This window comes from Tenebrio molitor, chromosome 9, assembly GCF_963966145.1.
Source record: "Tenebrio molitor chromosome 9, icTenMoli1.1, whole genome shotgun sequence".
Classification (NCBI taxonomy): domain Eukaryota; kingdom Metazoa; phylum Arthropoda; class Insecta; order Coleoptera; family Tenebrionidae; genus Tenebrio; species Tenebrio molitor.
Genome location: NC_091054.1, coordinates 13,417,847 through 13,435,689, shown reverse-complemented (window position 1 = coordinate 13,435,689; position 17,843 = coordinate 13,417,847). Strand labels below are relative to the sequence as shown.

Below are 17,843 nucleotides of genomic sequence, written 5' to 3'. Positions count from 1 at the left end.
CCATCGTTTTCCTATCTTTACATTAATTTATTTACAAAATTTTTATTTTTCCGTTCAAATTCTGTGTCCATTTACATTTAACTTACCCATTTTTTTTTCTACAATTCTTTCATTAATTTTACTTTAATTCACTCTGTCTTCCTGTTTGATCATATTCTTAGGTGATATACCCTATATTTCAAACAATGTATGAACACGAGCGGTTATGAAAATCGGAAACGTGTGGCAAAACTTTACACATAACCAGATATGTATTAAGATTCGCATAACCTAACTTTCCATTTGTAAATTGCAGTTGGTAATGGTGACTCAGTCGTCTAGGAACCGTTCTGAAACCAAAACTATTTTTGATTTTCCTTGATGACAACTATCACAATAATGACATTTATGGGTGCATTATTAAAGTAATAAATCCTTTGTTCTTCACAGATACTCTTGGTGTAAAACATATCGTATCTCGTCCATTTTTTATCCAATTTCTTCAACGATTCCTTTTTTTTCTAGAATACATGGCACTCAGTTCTTTCTTATTTTTCACCATGATACATCATTGATCTTTGTCCTAGTTTTCATTTATTTTTATTTTTTATTTTCATAAATGTTTTTCTGTTTATTTATTCACCCTAACAAAAACTTGCTTGTAAATCATATAATCTTAATAGTTATTTGATAGAACTTTTTCCGTTTTGAAAAAACTTATGATTTCAAATTAAATAACTCCTTCCTTATTTTTTTACACCTATGTATTCGAACCATTTTTTTTTATTTACGTCTTTGCAATTGCCTTTTGTTTTCTCCGTTCTAAACTAATGATTGTCATTAATTTCATTATCTTCTTTTATTGTCCACATTGCAAGATTTTATTTTTATTATCTACTTTCCAATATTTACATTAGACACACCTTGTTTGATTACTTTGTTTCAATGTATATCTTGTCGTTGTTCTTAATTTGCAGTTGTTTTTTTAAACATATCAATGCAAACATGAAATACACTATATAATTTCGGAAATAAAGACAAAGGAACAATAAAAGCAAAATGGTAGTACTTACAGACCTAACAGATTCAAGTTAAAATGTTTAGTTTTTGATTTTTAAAATTTAACAATTCATATTAAATTTTGACATTTGTGATTATTGATTAATAATGATTAATAATGACAAATCAAAGTGATCTATAATACTAGAACCAAATGTAGTAAACCACGTAATAGTTATTTATGCAACGAGGTTCTGTGTAAATTGGGATTGGGCTTTTCTAAATGCCCGAGAGGCCAGATTGAAATACGAGCGTAGCCAGGATTTAAGGCCTCGAGGGCAATTAGAAAAGCCCAATTTGCACAGAAACGAGTTGCATACAAACTTTTATTGTTTGAAACGACGTCCCCAAAGCTTCCAAATCTATTAAAAATGATTTCGCATTTGCATTTGACAGTTTTGACAAAATTTTCAAGAAATGTCACTTTGAATGTGTTGTCTAGGGCAACGGTTGGTTATCTGCTATTTTTTGCTTTAGAGCAGTTAGGAGGCAGTTTACAAAGGAGAAAAATGAGAATTTATGACATCATATCTGATGATCCATTTTAGTTTAATTAATATAATTTTTCTCTATTGACAGTCTCTAGGATCAAAGTGATGGAACTTATCAAAAGCAGAGGTACAAAATCAAGAATTAATAAAACTTTTTCACTGTTTCCAATTTTGTCTTCGTTGACCATGAACAATGCTTGAAGATCAACACTGTCCAAAAAATTTCAATTTCGAAATTTTAATTTGGATTTTTTTCTTTTGGGATTTCTAAAGCAAACACACATTTCTGGTATTAAACATGTTTATTTCCAAATTTATTCGTGTAATTACATTTTTACACCAGAGAGCCGCAACTCAAGGCAAATTCGCACTTAATCCACTTAATATGTACACATAGAAAACGAGTCTATCCAGGCTTAACGATTTATCTAAACCTGCTTCTAATCCTAATCTATTTGCTTTAAGATTTTATAATTACACATCTAGGAGTAAATCAGGAGGGTGGCGACGACCACACAGATCGTTGCGAGAAAAGAAAGCAAGGGGCGCTTGAGGGGGGCAGCGTTGCAACCTTCCCCGCTGCAGAGGGAGCAGTGACTGGTGAGGAGCATATCGCTGTTTTCCTGCTTGACTTTGAGGCAGATGTCGAGTTGGTCGCTGGGGGCTAGTTGGCAGCCCCTCAAAACCATGTGCTTGCCTCCGACTGTAACAAAATGAGGAATCAGTTTTAACGAGATAAGTGTTTCAAGAGGAATGATGAGAATTTAAAAAATGTGCCAATTTTGGAGATAAAATGCGGACTTGGGACACGGTAATTTAACGTCATGTACAGGTGAATCATTCTTGCTTGTAGGTATTTGCAAGATAGAGGCTTTAAGGAGGAATCTTTAAAAAAAGGTTGTACAATCCACTGAAGAAGTAAACTTTATTGTCTTGTCTTGTGCAAGGTTTACAGTTTAAATAAACTGCTCGAAAAAAGTTAGGGATATTGATATCATAATTTATAACGTATCCCAAGAAGAGAAAAAGTTTGACATAAGTCAAAACTCATTATATGTGTGAAAACGTTTATTAACAAAACATTTCAATAATTCTTCTTAAAAAAAACTTACTGATGCATTTTACTAAAGTTAACTTAAATATTTAGCAATATCCCTAACTTTTTTCGATCAGTTTAGTTTCGGACAATATCTTGCAATGTTTAATAGGTACAAAATAATATGAATTATGGACTATGGTACCTCAACCTTAAAGTACATATTTATCTTATCAAAGAATCTTGTTCGTTTCGTAAAATAAAAATAATAACGTGGAGACATAAAAAAATAAAATAATAAATTATTCATTTGGAACTAGATAATTTAGGAGTAGTAAAATTTTTATTCTAGTACTTGAATTGAATTCTCTATTGTTTTAAAATTAGAAAATACGTGTTTTATGTGGTGTAATAAATAATTGACTGATAATGTGTGTAAATGTTGGGGGAAAGTGCAAAATAATGTAAGTTTGGCAACAAGGAATAAACATTACATTCAAAGTCAAAATTGTGGATCTTTCATTTAAAATCTTTTATCTCTGTTTTTTCAAACTTTTCTATTTATTAAATTTCCTTCCAGTGAGTAATTTACTTACTGCGAGAAGAAAATTAGATAGATATCTCAGTATAGGGAATTATTTGTGCAGAAATAACAGTCCACACAGAATTCGTCAGTTATTGTTCATGTTCCCAAGTTTTATTTGTTATGGATATTTTCCTGATTTCCTGTTCTTTTTCATAAAGACTGATTGAACGTTTAACTAGACTTGAATCACTTTCGTTTTTCCGTTTAAAAAAATCACAATTGTAGGTCATTTAGATAAGACATCTAACTCATAATTTAAAGGAATCTACAACACAGTCGTTTACGACAATCATCTTCTGAATATTTAATTTTTTATAGTAAATACTTTCAAAGATTCTATTGTAAATCTGAACGTAAAAGAATCCAGATTTGTTGTTGCAAATTAAAAAAAAAAATTTAGAGGTATTGGATTTTCTCATGAGTCATATCTGCGCAAACGACAAATATTGTTCTCAAGTAGGCGCTACAAACCGACCGAAAAACATGATCATTCGTTACGTTAGTTTCGTCTCTCTCTTGTATGTACAGTCATGTTCAAATAAATCTGGGACAATGTTATTTATGTTATTTATTAACGAGCATTGAAGTGTTAATTTTAGCCAAAATACTTTTTTTAATAAAATTGTATTTAATTAACTCCTCGAAGTCACTTTTAAAACCCAAAAAAGAAGTTGTCCCAGATTTATTTGAACATGACTATACATATTTGAATTTGATAGTAGTCGACGTTTTCTGCCTTCGCGCAGATATTTCCAAGAGAACAGCCCATGAGAGAATCCAGCACCTCTAAAATGTTTAAAATGTACTTTCAAAATGATTTTTGTTTATCTGAAAGATTTAATTTTACAAGATGGTAATTTCTAAACCTGCATTGGATTAACCACTTTTCTAAGAGATATTAGAAGCATCTCATTATGATCTCATTTTTAGCAATACACTAACGTGATGGAGATATGTTGATAAGATAAAAAAATATTAATCAGAATATTTGCAATATAAGTAAATATTATTTTCACTTTCATAATTCCAAATAAATTGTATTTCAATTTAATTAAAAAATGTATTTCCGATAAAAAATTATACAAATTGAAAGTTTAATATCTCATTGAACCTTTTTTGTTGTTCATTGTTTGTTTCGTTTATTTGAAATAAATTTTTCCATTAGCTATAATCTAGAACAAACATTCAAAATTTCAACTTTAAGTTTATTCAGCATTTCCAGAATTTTTTCATAAAATTGTGAATTATGAAATCTTATTTTTTAATCAATCCTCTATCTACCCAATTGCATTATTTTTTAATTGCTATTTCATTTTAAAAAAACAAGATAGAGAAAACGTTTAATTTTTTTAAATATGGCACCACATTCTGTGTAGACCTCTGATAACAATCTTTATTGCTTAATGTCATAAAAGCAATATCAATGTCGTGCAGTTTACATTTGTTCTGGTTAAATACTTCCAAACAATATTTGAAAAAATTAACGATGTAGAGTAGAAAGGCTAAATGATATCAAAACTAAAATTTAATGTTCATTCAGCAGATCTTAAAAAAAATCTTGGAGTTTAATAATTGCAAAGTGAACAACGTGAAAGAAACAAAAATTCTCATAAATACCAAATTGAATAAAAATAAAAATTGTTTTGCTGTTTTTCTTTATTCTTGTTCTTTGCTGCATTGTTATAGTTGTTTGCTACTAATGCATTGATGGTACCCTACGATGGTACCCATCAATTTTTTTTTCAAATAATTGACAGTCATTGCTCAGACAGATTTATAAGTTATGACTCCACACGTTGGTATTTTAGCAAAATAAAAGGAAATTGTGTACTTCATTGCATTGGTTTGAGCAATACGAATTATTTTTTTCTCAGTAACGTCTAACTTGATAAATTAATAATCGAAAGTACAATCAACGCAAGATAAGAGATTACGCTAAGCTCGCTGTAATAATAGCACTAAGTCAATAGAAAAATTGTTTAAAAACACGTCACCCAGTCATCACCCATTATTTTCAAGATTTAGCCGCACTATTCTAAATCCTTTTAGCTTAAAATAAATTCCACCTTGTCCCAATCTTAAAAGCCCCCTTTACACGCAAAACGAGTGGGGGAAAGTGGAAATTTACTTTACTCCACTCGAGTGTGACTCACATCTGGTGACTTGCTTGAGGCAGTTGAGAGGTAGCTGAGGCTCTTGGGCTAAGTCTACTTCGTACAGTTTCTTGAAGGACTTGTGGACTTGGGCAGCGTCCGCTTCAGTATTTCGTAACTCGTCTATTCCGCAGGTTTTGAGAGGCACTTTGTTCTTGTCGAACCTAATACAGGCCTCGTTTTCTGTGGAAACGCAGCTGTAGCATCGCAGGCAGAGGCCTGAAAAGGAAGATTTTTCAGTAATTTACTTGGGTTTTGTGTAGCATTCGGTAATAATTTCTATGAACTCATGTGGATCAATCAGAAATTTTGCTGTAGAGTTAGACAGATAAGTTTATTAATATCCTAAGAGTAGGTCAAATTTACGACTTCGGCTCGATCTTCAATATCTGGGCTTGGCACAAAAAGACTCACTTCTACTCTTAATGATATAATCTACTACATATTACATTTTTATTGCGTTGTCATACAATGTTTTTAAGAAAATTTCAATGTATTCCAGTTATATTTCGGCTTTACTTTATAAATTATAAAAGTAGAAAGATTTCCTTTATTGAAGGCTTATCTCTTTAAAAGTAGAGGAACATTCATCATTTTCTTTTTTTTAATTATCGAAGTCCATTTTTTCTCTAATGGTGATTGATGATTCAAATGACCATAAAATTCAAGATAAATATTTAAGAAATTTCAAAAACGCCAAAACACGTAAAATAAATCAAGAAATAAGTACATAAATAAATCGAAGCGTCCAATAATAATAAATGTTTTAAATTTGAAGCAAATAGAGTGCGATTCCACCTCACTCGGAATGCAATAAATTGCACAACTCCATCTGATACTTTATCAAAAAAGTCCGCAGTAAAATGTCATTAAAGTTTTTATTGTGTTCAGTTACTGCGTCATTCATCCTCGTTACTTTAAGTTGACTTCGTTAAAAATGTAATTTGCGCCAGGTTTGTATTTGCAAACCACTCCATATCTCCTTGCATAATCTTATCGCACAAATATCCAAAATACTCTGTCCCAAATAATAAAATGTATCATTGAAACCGAACGGGTAACCCAATTCCTTGAAAGCGCAAGGACCAAAGAATTTTCCCTGCAACGTTCCATACCTTTGCGAATTGTTTAGATAAGATAGCCACCCCCGGCAACACTTACCCCGGTGCACTCCGAAGATGGCCAATATCGCGACGCACAAGTGCACCAGCATGCTGCGACTTGGTGCTTGTAAGACTGTCTGAATTAAAATGAAAGAACTCCACAAGTAAACAACGTGCGCGACCAACGGCTCTACGACGACGCCACGACGTGCCGGCGCCAAATCTCCACCAGGCGGGCCGACGCTGACGGGGTGAGGACGCGATGCACTGCTGACATTATGGGGTCATTGAGAGAGCTTAATTGTGGGAGGGCGGGGAGCTTTGGACGGTCGTAATGAGAGGTATCTCGCACTGATTCGACCTCGACGTGGTTGCCCAAATAAACAAGGATAATGTTTGATTTTTTTTTTTAATTTTCAGTGACAGATCTATAATTCTAATGTATTTCTCTTTATATATTTTCTAGATAGAGTTCCTAATGCAGAGAAAAACAGAAAGGGAAAGAGAGATATGAAGAAAATATTTTGATATGAGGCATTGGAATTATTTAAATGTACTGAAAGAAATTTATACAGCCTAGGTGGAAACTAGCAGTCACTACAATTTATTTTATGAAAACTTAGCTGTCAAGCAAATATAAACTAAAATACAAAATAAGGTCAGTTAAGTATAAAGAACACAACAGTCAAGGATAAGTTGCATTTCCAGTGATTCTATATAATTTCTAGTGATTACATATATTCACTAGTAAGACCAGTGAAAGTAAGAAATGATGTAGAAAATGTTGGTTGAATTTCTACAGTTCCTAGGAAATTGAGAAAATCACTTGTAATACTACATGATCACTATAGTGACTAATAATAATTAGGAGATTGAGATGGTCAGCAATGAATATTATAGTAAAATGATATTGGAAGAATGAAATAAGAATAAGATAAGGCATTTTTTAACCTTCCCTGCTATAAGTGTATATTTTAGTCCCGTCAATAATCCATGACATTTGGTAAAACAAAAGTGTCAGTTCGCTTCTAAAATCAATAAAGCTATTATTGAGTTATTTTCATTTTCGCCAAAAATAAATGACAAATGCAAGTATTTTGTTTAATAGTTTTAATAAAAAATACAAAATTAAAGTTTAGCATTAAACTGGCAATGATTTGTTATTTTAAACAGAATAGTAATTTAATAAAGGAAGGGGAAATGTTTATATTTCATTATTAATACAAGCTGTGTTTAAATTTAAATCGACAACGTATTTATCTCATCTGAATTTCTAACTTATAAACACTGTCCTGTCCATCAAGGATAAATAAAAAATGTAAACGTAGTCGAGCCCACTCCACAGATATCTTACAAAACTCAGATCTGTGCTTATTCTTGGTCAATTCACGATTCAAATGTCAACGTTATCGGAATATCATGACGTTTCCTAGTATTTTCATCATCAAAAGTTATTATTAACTAAACAAAAATAGATGAAAGATATTCGTGATTTTGATAAAAATAAAAAAAGACAGAGTAGTCTCTAAAGGCGGCCTTACACCAAGGCAACAATTGGCAACATGTTGCCGGCAACATTTTTTAGTAATGACCGGCAACATTACTAAAAAATGTTGCAGGCAACATGTTGCCAATTGTTGCCTTGGTGTAAGGCCGTCTTAAGGTGTCTTCTAACAACTTTCTGAACATCACGAATAAATATAATCTACGCTTGAAAGTTTCTAGTTAATGTTAATTACTTTCTTGTAACATTTATTGTATTAGTTATTTTGCTAATCCTGCCATTACGTAACAATTTATTACTTAGATAGTACCACTTTAAATGACTGTGATTGTTGAAACTCTCACAACTTGGAAACATCAGTACAAATTTATCAATGAACAGTATCTACAGTTGCCGTACAAAATTTATTTATCTCAACTTACCTAGTCCAACAACAAGCAACAAAATATTTCAAGTATGATATAATTACTCAATCTCATATCAGAAACGCTCACAAATAAAAAAACTACAGAAAGAATTGAACTGAAATAAGAAAATAATTGTCAAAGTTATTGATGAAAATTGATTCAAAAAGTATTAGGGCTAAAAAATATCACATCAATCTAATGCTAGAAATTGAGATGAATTTCGTCATACCTGAACTCAGCTCTAGTTGTTTTCATTTATTAGCTAGAGAACTATGTACAGTCGCGAGCAATAAATTTTGATCGTCAAGGTCATTCTTTGACGCAATCGAAAATACTCCTTTGTAAAACAGTCGTAAATATCATAACCTATCATTATGTTGTATGACATTAATTGTCATTTTTTTCTCAATTTTTTGACACTTTGTTGACGTGGGCATAATCAGGCAGGGAAATTTTTTAAATTTGTGACAATCTAACCAAATTTTGAAATGACATTGACGACCAAAATTTATTGCTCGCGACAGTACAATAAATTTTTAGTAGTAGATTATCTTAAAATTGTTTGAAGATATCCGCTATTTTATGGGAGAATATTGAATTAATAATAAATTAATAATTGTGTTCTTTGTTTAATAAAATAAACTGAAAAAAAAAAAGATTTACAATAATTATAGACAATAAAAAAAATTAAATGTTCAATGGGAGCGAAAGAACAACCACAAAATGAAGGAACGTTTCAAAAATTATAAAAATAAAAATCATAAACTTATTTATGTTAACTCTCTTCAGTGACATTATTCCAAATCAATTCCACCGCAAAGTCGGCGCGTGCTGCGTCCTTAACCTTTTATGATTTTATTTTATGGTTCTGTTTTGATAATTTATTCCCTCGGGAACCAGCGCTGTTTGTTATTCAACGTCAGCGATCCTTATCAGGGCCGGAGTTTATGTGTGGCGGAGTTGTCGCATGCATGCATGCATACAACTTTTTTGCTAGTTCGGACTGCGATCTTTCTGTCGGACGCTTCTGAAGGGTGAGTTGATATTTGGTATTGGCGAGGGCGTTGAACCTTAACGATGGGGTGGACTAATGGACCCCCACGGATTCTTGCGAGTACCTTGATCACGCACGGAAGTTTGATAAAGATCTTATTGCCATCTCGAGTATGTTCTTCACGATGGAAAATATCAGTCTGGTTTGAGGCTCTCACTTTATTGAAAAAATATTGCTATTTTATTCTCTTATGAACAACGCAAAAATGAAAGATGAAACTCCATGTTTAACATTGAAGGGGGTGTAATGAAAAAAATTGAAGTTCGATCAATAAAAAAAATTATTCTGAAGGATAAGGGGAAACTGCATGACCTGCAGAGACCTAGATGAATGTTAACTCGTCATATATTGATCTTGTTCTGGACCTTATTCCTTTACCCTATCTGCATGACCTTGCTGACATTCCTTTTCAGCAAGATAACATTTTACCCTGGTTTCCCTGACTTACCACCAATTGAGCACACGTGGAACATGATGGGACGCGGACTATAGCGTTTACCAAATCCTCCGGACTATCTAAAAGATACCTGAAATGAAAATCAAACTACCCGGAAAGAGTTATAAAAAAATTCATTTCTTTTAACAAGACTAATAAACTGTTAAAGTTTCTTTGTATTTCAATTCTTGTTGATTTGATGTAAGATAGGTCAATGTAACGTTGACAACTTTATTACAATTTTTTTCTCTAGCCGAATTATAGATTGCTGGGTGACTAACCTTGACTTGGAACAAGAGCTTCTATGCATTTGATAGTTTGCTTTAAAATAGCTAGTTTCGCAAAGTTTGCCTTTACAATTGCTTTGAATTCATCACTTACAACAGCAAAAGAAGGTGGTTGTATTATTAGGGATCAAAGTTCTCAGGATCATCTGGACTACCCCTGCTAAAAAAAATATTATGGAGTAGTATCGCGCGTTAAAATGAAATCCTGGGCTGGGAAGGTGTTGGAAACCATTAATTGTTGTGCTTTTTTAAAGCGTAGATTAATTGGAGTATGTTGACAACTAACCTAAAATTTAGAGCCAAAAAATTATTTCTTTTTTTCTTTCTTTGCAATGTTTTACATTAAAAATAGAATAACTTAACGCTTCCTATTCTCAAAACAAATATCTAAGGACACCCTTTGCTCAAAACAATCAATCAATTTGCTTTATTTGTCCTACGGGCTTTCAGATTCCTGCTTACAATATAAACTTAAAAAATAACAATTCCAAAAATACAGGTGTCCCAGAACCCGCGGATCAAACTTAGAGTGCGTTTTCCTTGGTGATAATTGAAAGCAATAGCGTTTAAAAAAAAGTACAGGGTATAATTATTTGTAGTGAATAATTAAAGTTGACCAATCAGAAGGACGCTGTTAATTTGAATTTCAAGTAAATTTAACCAACAGTTTGAATTGCCTAGCAACATAATTCTAGTAAGAATGGTATGGAATTTCCAGTAAATGTTTGGGCAACTGTGAAGATTTTGACAACGTCAAGTTATAGTTTAATTCGAAATTGTCAAACTTTGTATTGAAATCATTGACTACTGTTATTCCTAATACTAATATGCTTAGACTGGCAAGGGAAAATTTAATAAAACAAGCTCGCCTATTCCTTCAGATAAAAGGTGGTCATTTTGAACACTTGTTATAAATTATTCTTTTTATTTTGCATGTTTCTTATTTCATTTATTGCATTCCACATCGTTTAAGTTATTATAAAATTTGATTCTAAATTTTTACTAATAATGATGCTAAAATAAATAGGTTAGTTCAATCCAGTTTTGTCTTCTTTCTTTCAGAACTGCCACTGTGCTTGATCTGTTGTTCAAAACCTACGTGTAATTCCAGCTTTTTGCAATGTCAAGAATGTTCCTAAAAGTCTTTTCTTTCATTTCGACGATGACGCGTCCCGCTCGTGTAGCTGCGCTAATACGTTGCAGATGCATAGTGTATGCACAAGAGTCAGGATAAATTTCTTGTGATTCCGATTCACTTCAAAGGCCCTGCATATTTCACTTTTTACTAAGATTTTTAAGGTAGTAATAGTAATATTACCACAGTAGATATTACTCACTTGACGCTACGTCGCCATTTTACCTTCCAAGGTTCAATTCATCATACCCCTCCCGTCAATTTCCCATACCCCTCAAGGTTACAATTGCTCTGGAAATTTTCGCTCATCATAACAAACCATATTTCATTTATTGCCGCAAGAAAAAACTTCTTCCGTTCCCTGATGAAGATTCTATACATTTGATCGCCTGCCTATGGCGAAATTATCCCATTTTTGGTTATTTCAAAAGTAGGTAGCTGCTAGCTGTCACTTTTGACGTCTGTTTCGACAAGTCGACCGGATAAATATTGAAAATAATTTTATTATTCATTCGAATTACACGTTGCTTGGCAATTGAGGGAAGGTACTGAATTTTCTCGTAAAGGGAAAATTAGATCGAGTTCTATTGGTCAATTTGATTAATTCATAACTAAAAAGCTGTTGCACCCCGAATATTTTTCTAAACATTTTTTACCTTCATTGCCATCAAGGAAAAAGCACTCCAAGTTTGATACGCGAGTTCTGGGACATTCTGTATAAAAGTAACATTTAAATTTCTATCCCCCACCCATTTGTATTTCTATTCTCTCCCTCCTCTTCTGCTGAAAACAAAGATGTTCAATTATGTCCCGATTAAACATTAACAAATCTCATTCGTGTCAAACGGCGGGAAATTCAAACTTTACACTGTTCTAAACGGTTTAAGTTTTCCAACGTCTACTTAGCCCAGGATTTTACAATACAATTCGGTACTTCTTGTTAAATTATTTTCATACAAACCAAAACTCTTAATAATTTGAGAAACCACAGTCGTGTTGATGCAAAAGTTTTTATAAATTTTGCTATCCCTATAAATCTCTAATCACGTTGGATTTGTTTTGACATGATCCATAGTTAAATCATAAATTAAAAATATGTACGTACTAAATAAAGTGCATGCTGTTATTTATACATGACTCCCGAGAAAAATATGACTTCAAAGAAACTTTACAAATTTTAATTTAAAACGCTATTTTGTTGTCGAGGTCGGCAACTGGGCGACGCACAAAAAGACTCACTTCTACTCTAAATGACATAATCTACTATTTACACTTAATGGTCTAACCAGGATTTTCTTGATTTATTGCAAATAGTGTTTTGTTCATTAGAATGCATCACCAAATATACAAATTTGTGACATTTATTCGTGATTGGAGGTACTTCACAAAGTTTAACAACCTCCAGACAAAAACTTCATGGTTCTATTTTTATCTCATACCTGAATAATAGAAATGTGTTTAATTAATCTAATTGACTTGACCTGACCATTCTAATTAGTTATTGCAGCAGTTCAAGTAAACCTGGTTATCAGCCAACGACCACCACCTGTGATTTCATGGAATCCAAATCTCGTACAAATATCGACAGAAACGTATCACGTAGCAAAATCTTGAATGAAAGACCACACTCAATATCTTCAAGGCTTATGAAGTGCAAGAATGAGAGCAAGGTAATAAAATATTATTATAGTATTTACTTGATGCTAAAGAATTAGTTGAAAGATTAAGACAACAATAATAAAAAATCAATTTATGTCGATAACCGTAATTAACTTCTGGTTGTTTCCTGTCAACAAGGCATCACATCTTAGGATTACATCAAACAAAGGATTTACACTTTCATGAAAATTAGAAGATTATCCAACAGATTAGGTTTAGATCTATGTGATAAAAGAGATTAGGGTAATTAAAATATTTAAGGATAAAAAACAGGTGGCAGTTGAGTAAATATGGTAAAGCAAATTTCATTCTGAATGTGTTGGTGTTTTTTATGGAAGCTAGGACTCTGACAAGGATGCTTGCTAGGACCAGTGCTGTTCAAGTCGTACAAACACGACCGTTACAACGCAAATTTGTGGGTATTTATCATAATCAAAGAAGCTTTACCGATAAAACTGGTTTATTAAGTAAGTCTGCGTTAGATAAGATTAAGTTTTTGACGGCTTGGCAATAAATTTTGAAAATTGCTTTTTTGTTGTTCTTCACTTAATCACCTTTTTTATTTATAGTCCCGTGAATGTTAATTGATTTATCAACTCGACTTCCCTTTTATCATTTCATTAAACGACGCCCCGCCCCCGTCAAAAAATCCTCGTAATTGTGCCAACGGATTCTGTACATCTCGCTCGTTTTTATTATGTGTATATTTTTTGTTGCCGACGACGCACCAGACAGACGTCGTGACGCCACCGTGGCGTCGCTGGCTCACGTGACTACGCATCTGGGGCATCGCCGCAGCACGGCCGCCCCACACTATCATTTGTCCGTGCAACAGGAACAACAGTGGACCCTGCTGAATTAAACAATTATAAATGGCAAAAGGCCATCTCGGGGAGGATATCGGGAAAAATTCCGAAGCGAAGTTATGATCCAGGGTTGCCAAGCTCTTGCGCCATTAGGACGGATGAGGTCGTTAAGCTGATTCCGTGGTGCACTTGGCTGGGATTTTTTCGCGATTGCGGGCAATTGGGCAATTAGTTGGTGATGACGTCGGCGATAGTGGCACTGTTGCAAGACACGTAAGTGGTGTCGAGTGCGGTGTTCCGAGAACTGAACGTGGAGGGATTTCGAAAATTGTTTCCCAAAAGTTAGACCAGAAAAAGGGAGAAAATGTAAAACAGTCTAATAGAGAGGAGTAAATCTTTCTTTATTTCTTCGAAGCATATTTTTCCAACGACAAACTTCCAGCATGTAGTTTCTTTTCTTTCTCACTTTTACACCAATGTAACTACGAGTAATAAGTGGTCATGTATAGATGCTCGTAGATATTTTTGATAAACGTCAGCTTGATACATACTTTTGAGCTACGCTTTATCATAATCCACAGGAAATGATCTTTGATCGATATCTACAAAGTATCTTTCAAAAGATTATTTATATGATATCTGTGAAAAATATTTGCATTTTCTGAGAAAAAAGGTTATGACTGGTCCTTTCGAATCTTATTGGATGGATAGTGATGATACTGATGGTACTGATGATAAATTGTCACCTTTAACTCAGTAGAATTCGCAAAGAAAGACAGATGAATTACAATGTCTAGATTTATTAACAGTTGAAATATGATTATTTATAGGTGATGTAATGTTTTTTTCTACAGTGTGGAACAAAATGATTTTCATCTAGTTACCTTTGCATTACCCTTGTAAAAGTACGAAGTGCCGCTCTACAAAAAAGAAGGCAGTCCCCTAACCTCAAAATATACTCGTACATCAAAATTCCAAATGTGATTTATTGCGAGGGGATGATATGAATGCAAATTTGGGATTAAAATGGAAAAGGAAACTAACAAAAACAAGTCACAGCAAGTGTTGAAAGTGGCCACCATTTTGCTGCACTGCAAACATAAAAGTACACGACGCGACGGTACATGTTATTAAAAATGTGCTGCAATAATACCGGATATTATCTCGTTGCATTTCAATATGATCCGTGCCATCAGTTCTTACAAATTTCTTTGAAGACCGCAATTTTAAGAAGGCCAAATACTTATGTAGAAGTCTAATGGGGTGATGTCTGGTGATCTTGTTGGCCAAGTTCCCATGCTTACAACTCGACCAGGAAAAAACTCTACAAGAAATCCCATTCTTTGCATTCAGGCACAGAATATTGCCATTCCTCATTTACTGCGGAAATACGCCTCAATAATGGAAGTGTTTTCTTGCATCCTAGACTTTTTAATCGTTTGTTAATTCAATTTCGTAAATTCTCAATTTGATTGAAGACATTTATTGACAGAACTACATAGCTAGGTACTTCAAAAACAGAAGAGCGGTAAAAGAAAATTTACATGTACAAAAATTCCAAAGCTAACTAGATGGCAATCATTTTGTTCCAGACTGTACTACCAGTTTCTAGTCCAGTCGCAGTTACCGTTGTAAAAGTTACATTGGTTCAAGATAAATAATAACATGAATTTTCCAAAAAAAAACTTTTTTTTTCAGAACTAGGTATTTTAATTGAGATCAAAAAAAAATTCCGCAGCAGAATCCATAAGGTATGATATGTTGTTAACGAATTTTGAGAATTTTTTTCTTAATTATTTTCCGAGTTAAAATTAACCAAAGATGAATGTGTTAGAACAAATAAACAAAACGATAATTTTGGATGTTCGTAACTGGAAAAATAATTGAATTAAAAAGTTTTCCAAACAAGATTCTTTTAGCAAAATTGTTCCCGGATAAATAATTTTATAAAAATAAATATCAAACGTGTATCTTTAATATCAGACGTTCTATTAATACAAAATGTATTTATTTCTTACTTGAAAGTTTGAATAAATTTACAAAGCTCATCATTTTAGCCATCTGTTGAGGATTCCCATAAATTACTGCTTGCTAGCTTGTGAGTACCACTAACTTAGCAAAAGACAACTGGAAGGTCATCGATGATAATTGATAAACACTCATGCAACAGTAACCTTTGCTTAAGAAAGTTATGTTCATCTATCTACTCTCTCCACTTTTCTTCGCAATTTTTTACCCGATATGAGTAGAAGTCTAAAATCATCACGGATTGATCCAATTTAACTTTTCAACAACTTGATGAATATTTAGAATAAGGAAGACATCTTAAATCATTAACAGGTTGGTTTCAAAATATTTTACGTAATGATACAGGGTTATTCAAAATTATTGTAGTCGAAGTAGGCCATTCCCATGTTATTACATTTTTGCCGCTTTCATGTGAACTGTCAGTTTTGTCGCTGTCACTGTCATTTTTTAGGTGAAAAGTGCGATGATGAGGTTTTTATTTATTTTTGTTAAATTAACGATTGAATCCAGAAATATTGAGTTGTTTTGCACCCAGTTTAACTCCCGTGTGTACTCACTTATTCACATAATTTTGATGTTTTTTTTATGTGGAGCGGCAACCATAAATTTTACATTGAGTTTTCACGCCTACTTCGACTACAATCATTTAGAATAACCCTGTAGGATGATGCATCTCTTGTGATCAAAACATTCAATTGCATCCAACATTTTGATAGATAACTTTGCAGTTATGTAGACTATCAAGATCAGCTTCAGTGATTTTCCTTGCCCTTTAGTTATACTAAGACATTGATGCGACCTTGAAACACAACAAGAGAAAAAAAAGGGCATTTGCACAAGGTTTGAATGGTGGGAAACGATCTAGGAGGATGCCCTAAGGCTGTCTAGCCAGAAAAAACGCGAAAATTCCAGAAGTAGCTAAAGTAAACAATTAGCGAATTTTGACTGATTTTAATGTGAATTTGGTATTAGACGAATAACTTTTAAATTATTATTATCATTAAAAATTACATTTATAACAATCCTGATCGGTACGACCTAGTAAGAAATGTTTAAATACCACCCATTTCTGAACTTCAATAATTGGAGTAATTTATGACGGCCGACAACAATGGGCTGTTCCAATGGTTCCAACCCTTATAAAAATATTAGAGTACGTTATCAAAACCTGCATAAGTCGTTTCAAATATCGTTTCCTGCTATTACGTATAATTAGCTATAGTTTTAGTTTTAAATAAATAAATAGTGTTGGTCAAAATAGCAAAAAAAAAAATTTCTATCTACTTCTATTTATTTTTTAATTTGTCTAGATTCTGTGCAACTCTTACATAATGTCTGCACTTTTGATGTCATTTTTCACCGACAAAATATGGTATCAGTATTAAACTCTGAACAGATTTGCTTAAATTCAATCAGTACCTACCATTCAACATCTGGCAAAAACAATCGAAATGCTACAAATAATTCCAATTTTTGAAGTGCCTGTAACATCTGATAAGTCCATTTCACAACGTATTTTCCCTTTATTGACATTAACTACGTCAACAACTTTCTGAAAGTTCATATTTCGCAAAATTTATAACTTCCATTTAGATAAATTAATGACAATGATAATAAAATAAACAGTCACAGTGACGTTGAAATTTTTTTAGCATGTTCAAATTTTTTTGTACGACCTGTATAATATATAATCTGTTTCAAAATCAAAAATCCACCAATGCTGCATTCTACTTCGAAAATACAACCGACAACGTCGCCAACTTTTGTTTTTAGTGTGTATGCAAGCGTCAGAAAAAAGTGGGGTTATGAAAGAAAACTATTGACAGTCATTTAGGTCGTAATTCATCGTGTTTTTTTTTTGTTCTCATTTTATTATATCACTCAAAAATTATGATATGGTAGCTACCACCTTTTTGTACATAATAATTGTTTTGTGTTACGTAAATAAACTCAACAGTTCAAAAAATGAAACTTATTCTAGGGATTTCCTTTTTTCTGCCAACATAATTCAACAGGTGGTGGATTTTTGATTTTGAAACAGATTATACAGTGTGGAATAAAATGATTTACATCTAGTTACCTTTGCATTACCCTTGTAAAAATACGAAATGCCGCTCTAC

The 17,843-nt window shown here is 32.8% G+C and overlaps 1 protein-coding gene across 1 annotated transcript; it reads right to left on the bottom strand.

Moving 5' to 3' along the window:
* Positions 1–1,812: 1,812 nt before the first annotated feature.
* Positions 1,813–6,625, bottom strand: LOC138139465 (uncharacterized). Its single transcript, XM_069059753.1, has 3 exons — positions 6,466–6,625; positions 5,305–5,523; positions 1,813–2,232 (listed from the first exon to the last, which is right to left on the bottom strand). The coding sequence occupies exons 1-3, from the start codon at positions 6,515–6,517 to the stop codon at positions 2,012–2,014; spliced, it is 492 nt and encodes a 163-aa protein (XP_068915854.1). The 5' UTR covers positions 6,518–6,625; the 3' UTR covers positions 1,813–2,011.
* Positions 6,626–17,843: the final 11,218 nt, after the last annotated feature.

Bases quoted from the DNA above. Each gene is read 5' to 3' on its own strand.
- LOC138139465 (XM_069059753.1), bottom strand. From the start codon at position 6,517: ATGCTGGTGCACTTGTGCGTCGCGATATTGGCCATCTTCGGAGTGCAC. The intron at 5,524-6,465 runs GTAAGTGTTGCC...CTTCCTTTTCAG, and splicing joins CATCTTCGGAGTGCACCGGG to GCCTCTGCCTGCGATGCTAC. The intron at 2,233-5,304 runs GTGAGTCACACT...ATTTTGTTACAG, and splicing joins CCTCAAGCAAGTCACCAGAT to TCGGAGGCAAGCACATGGTT.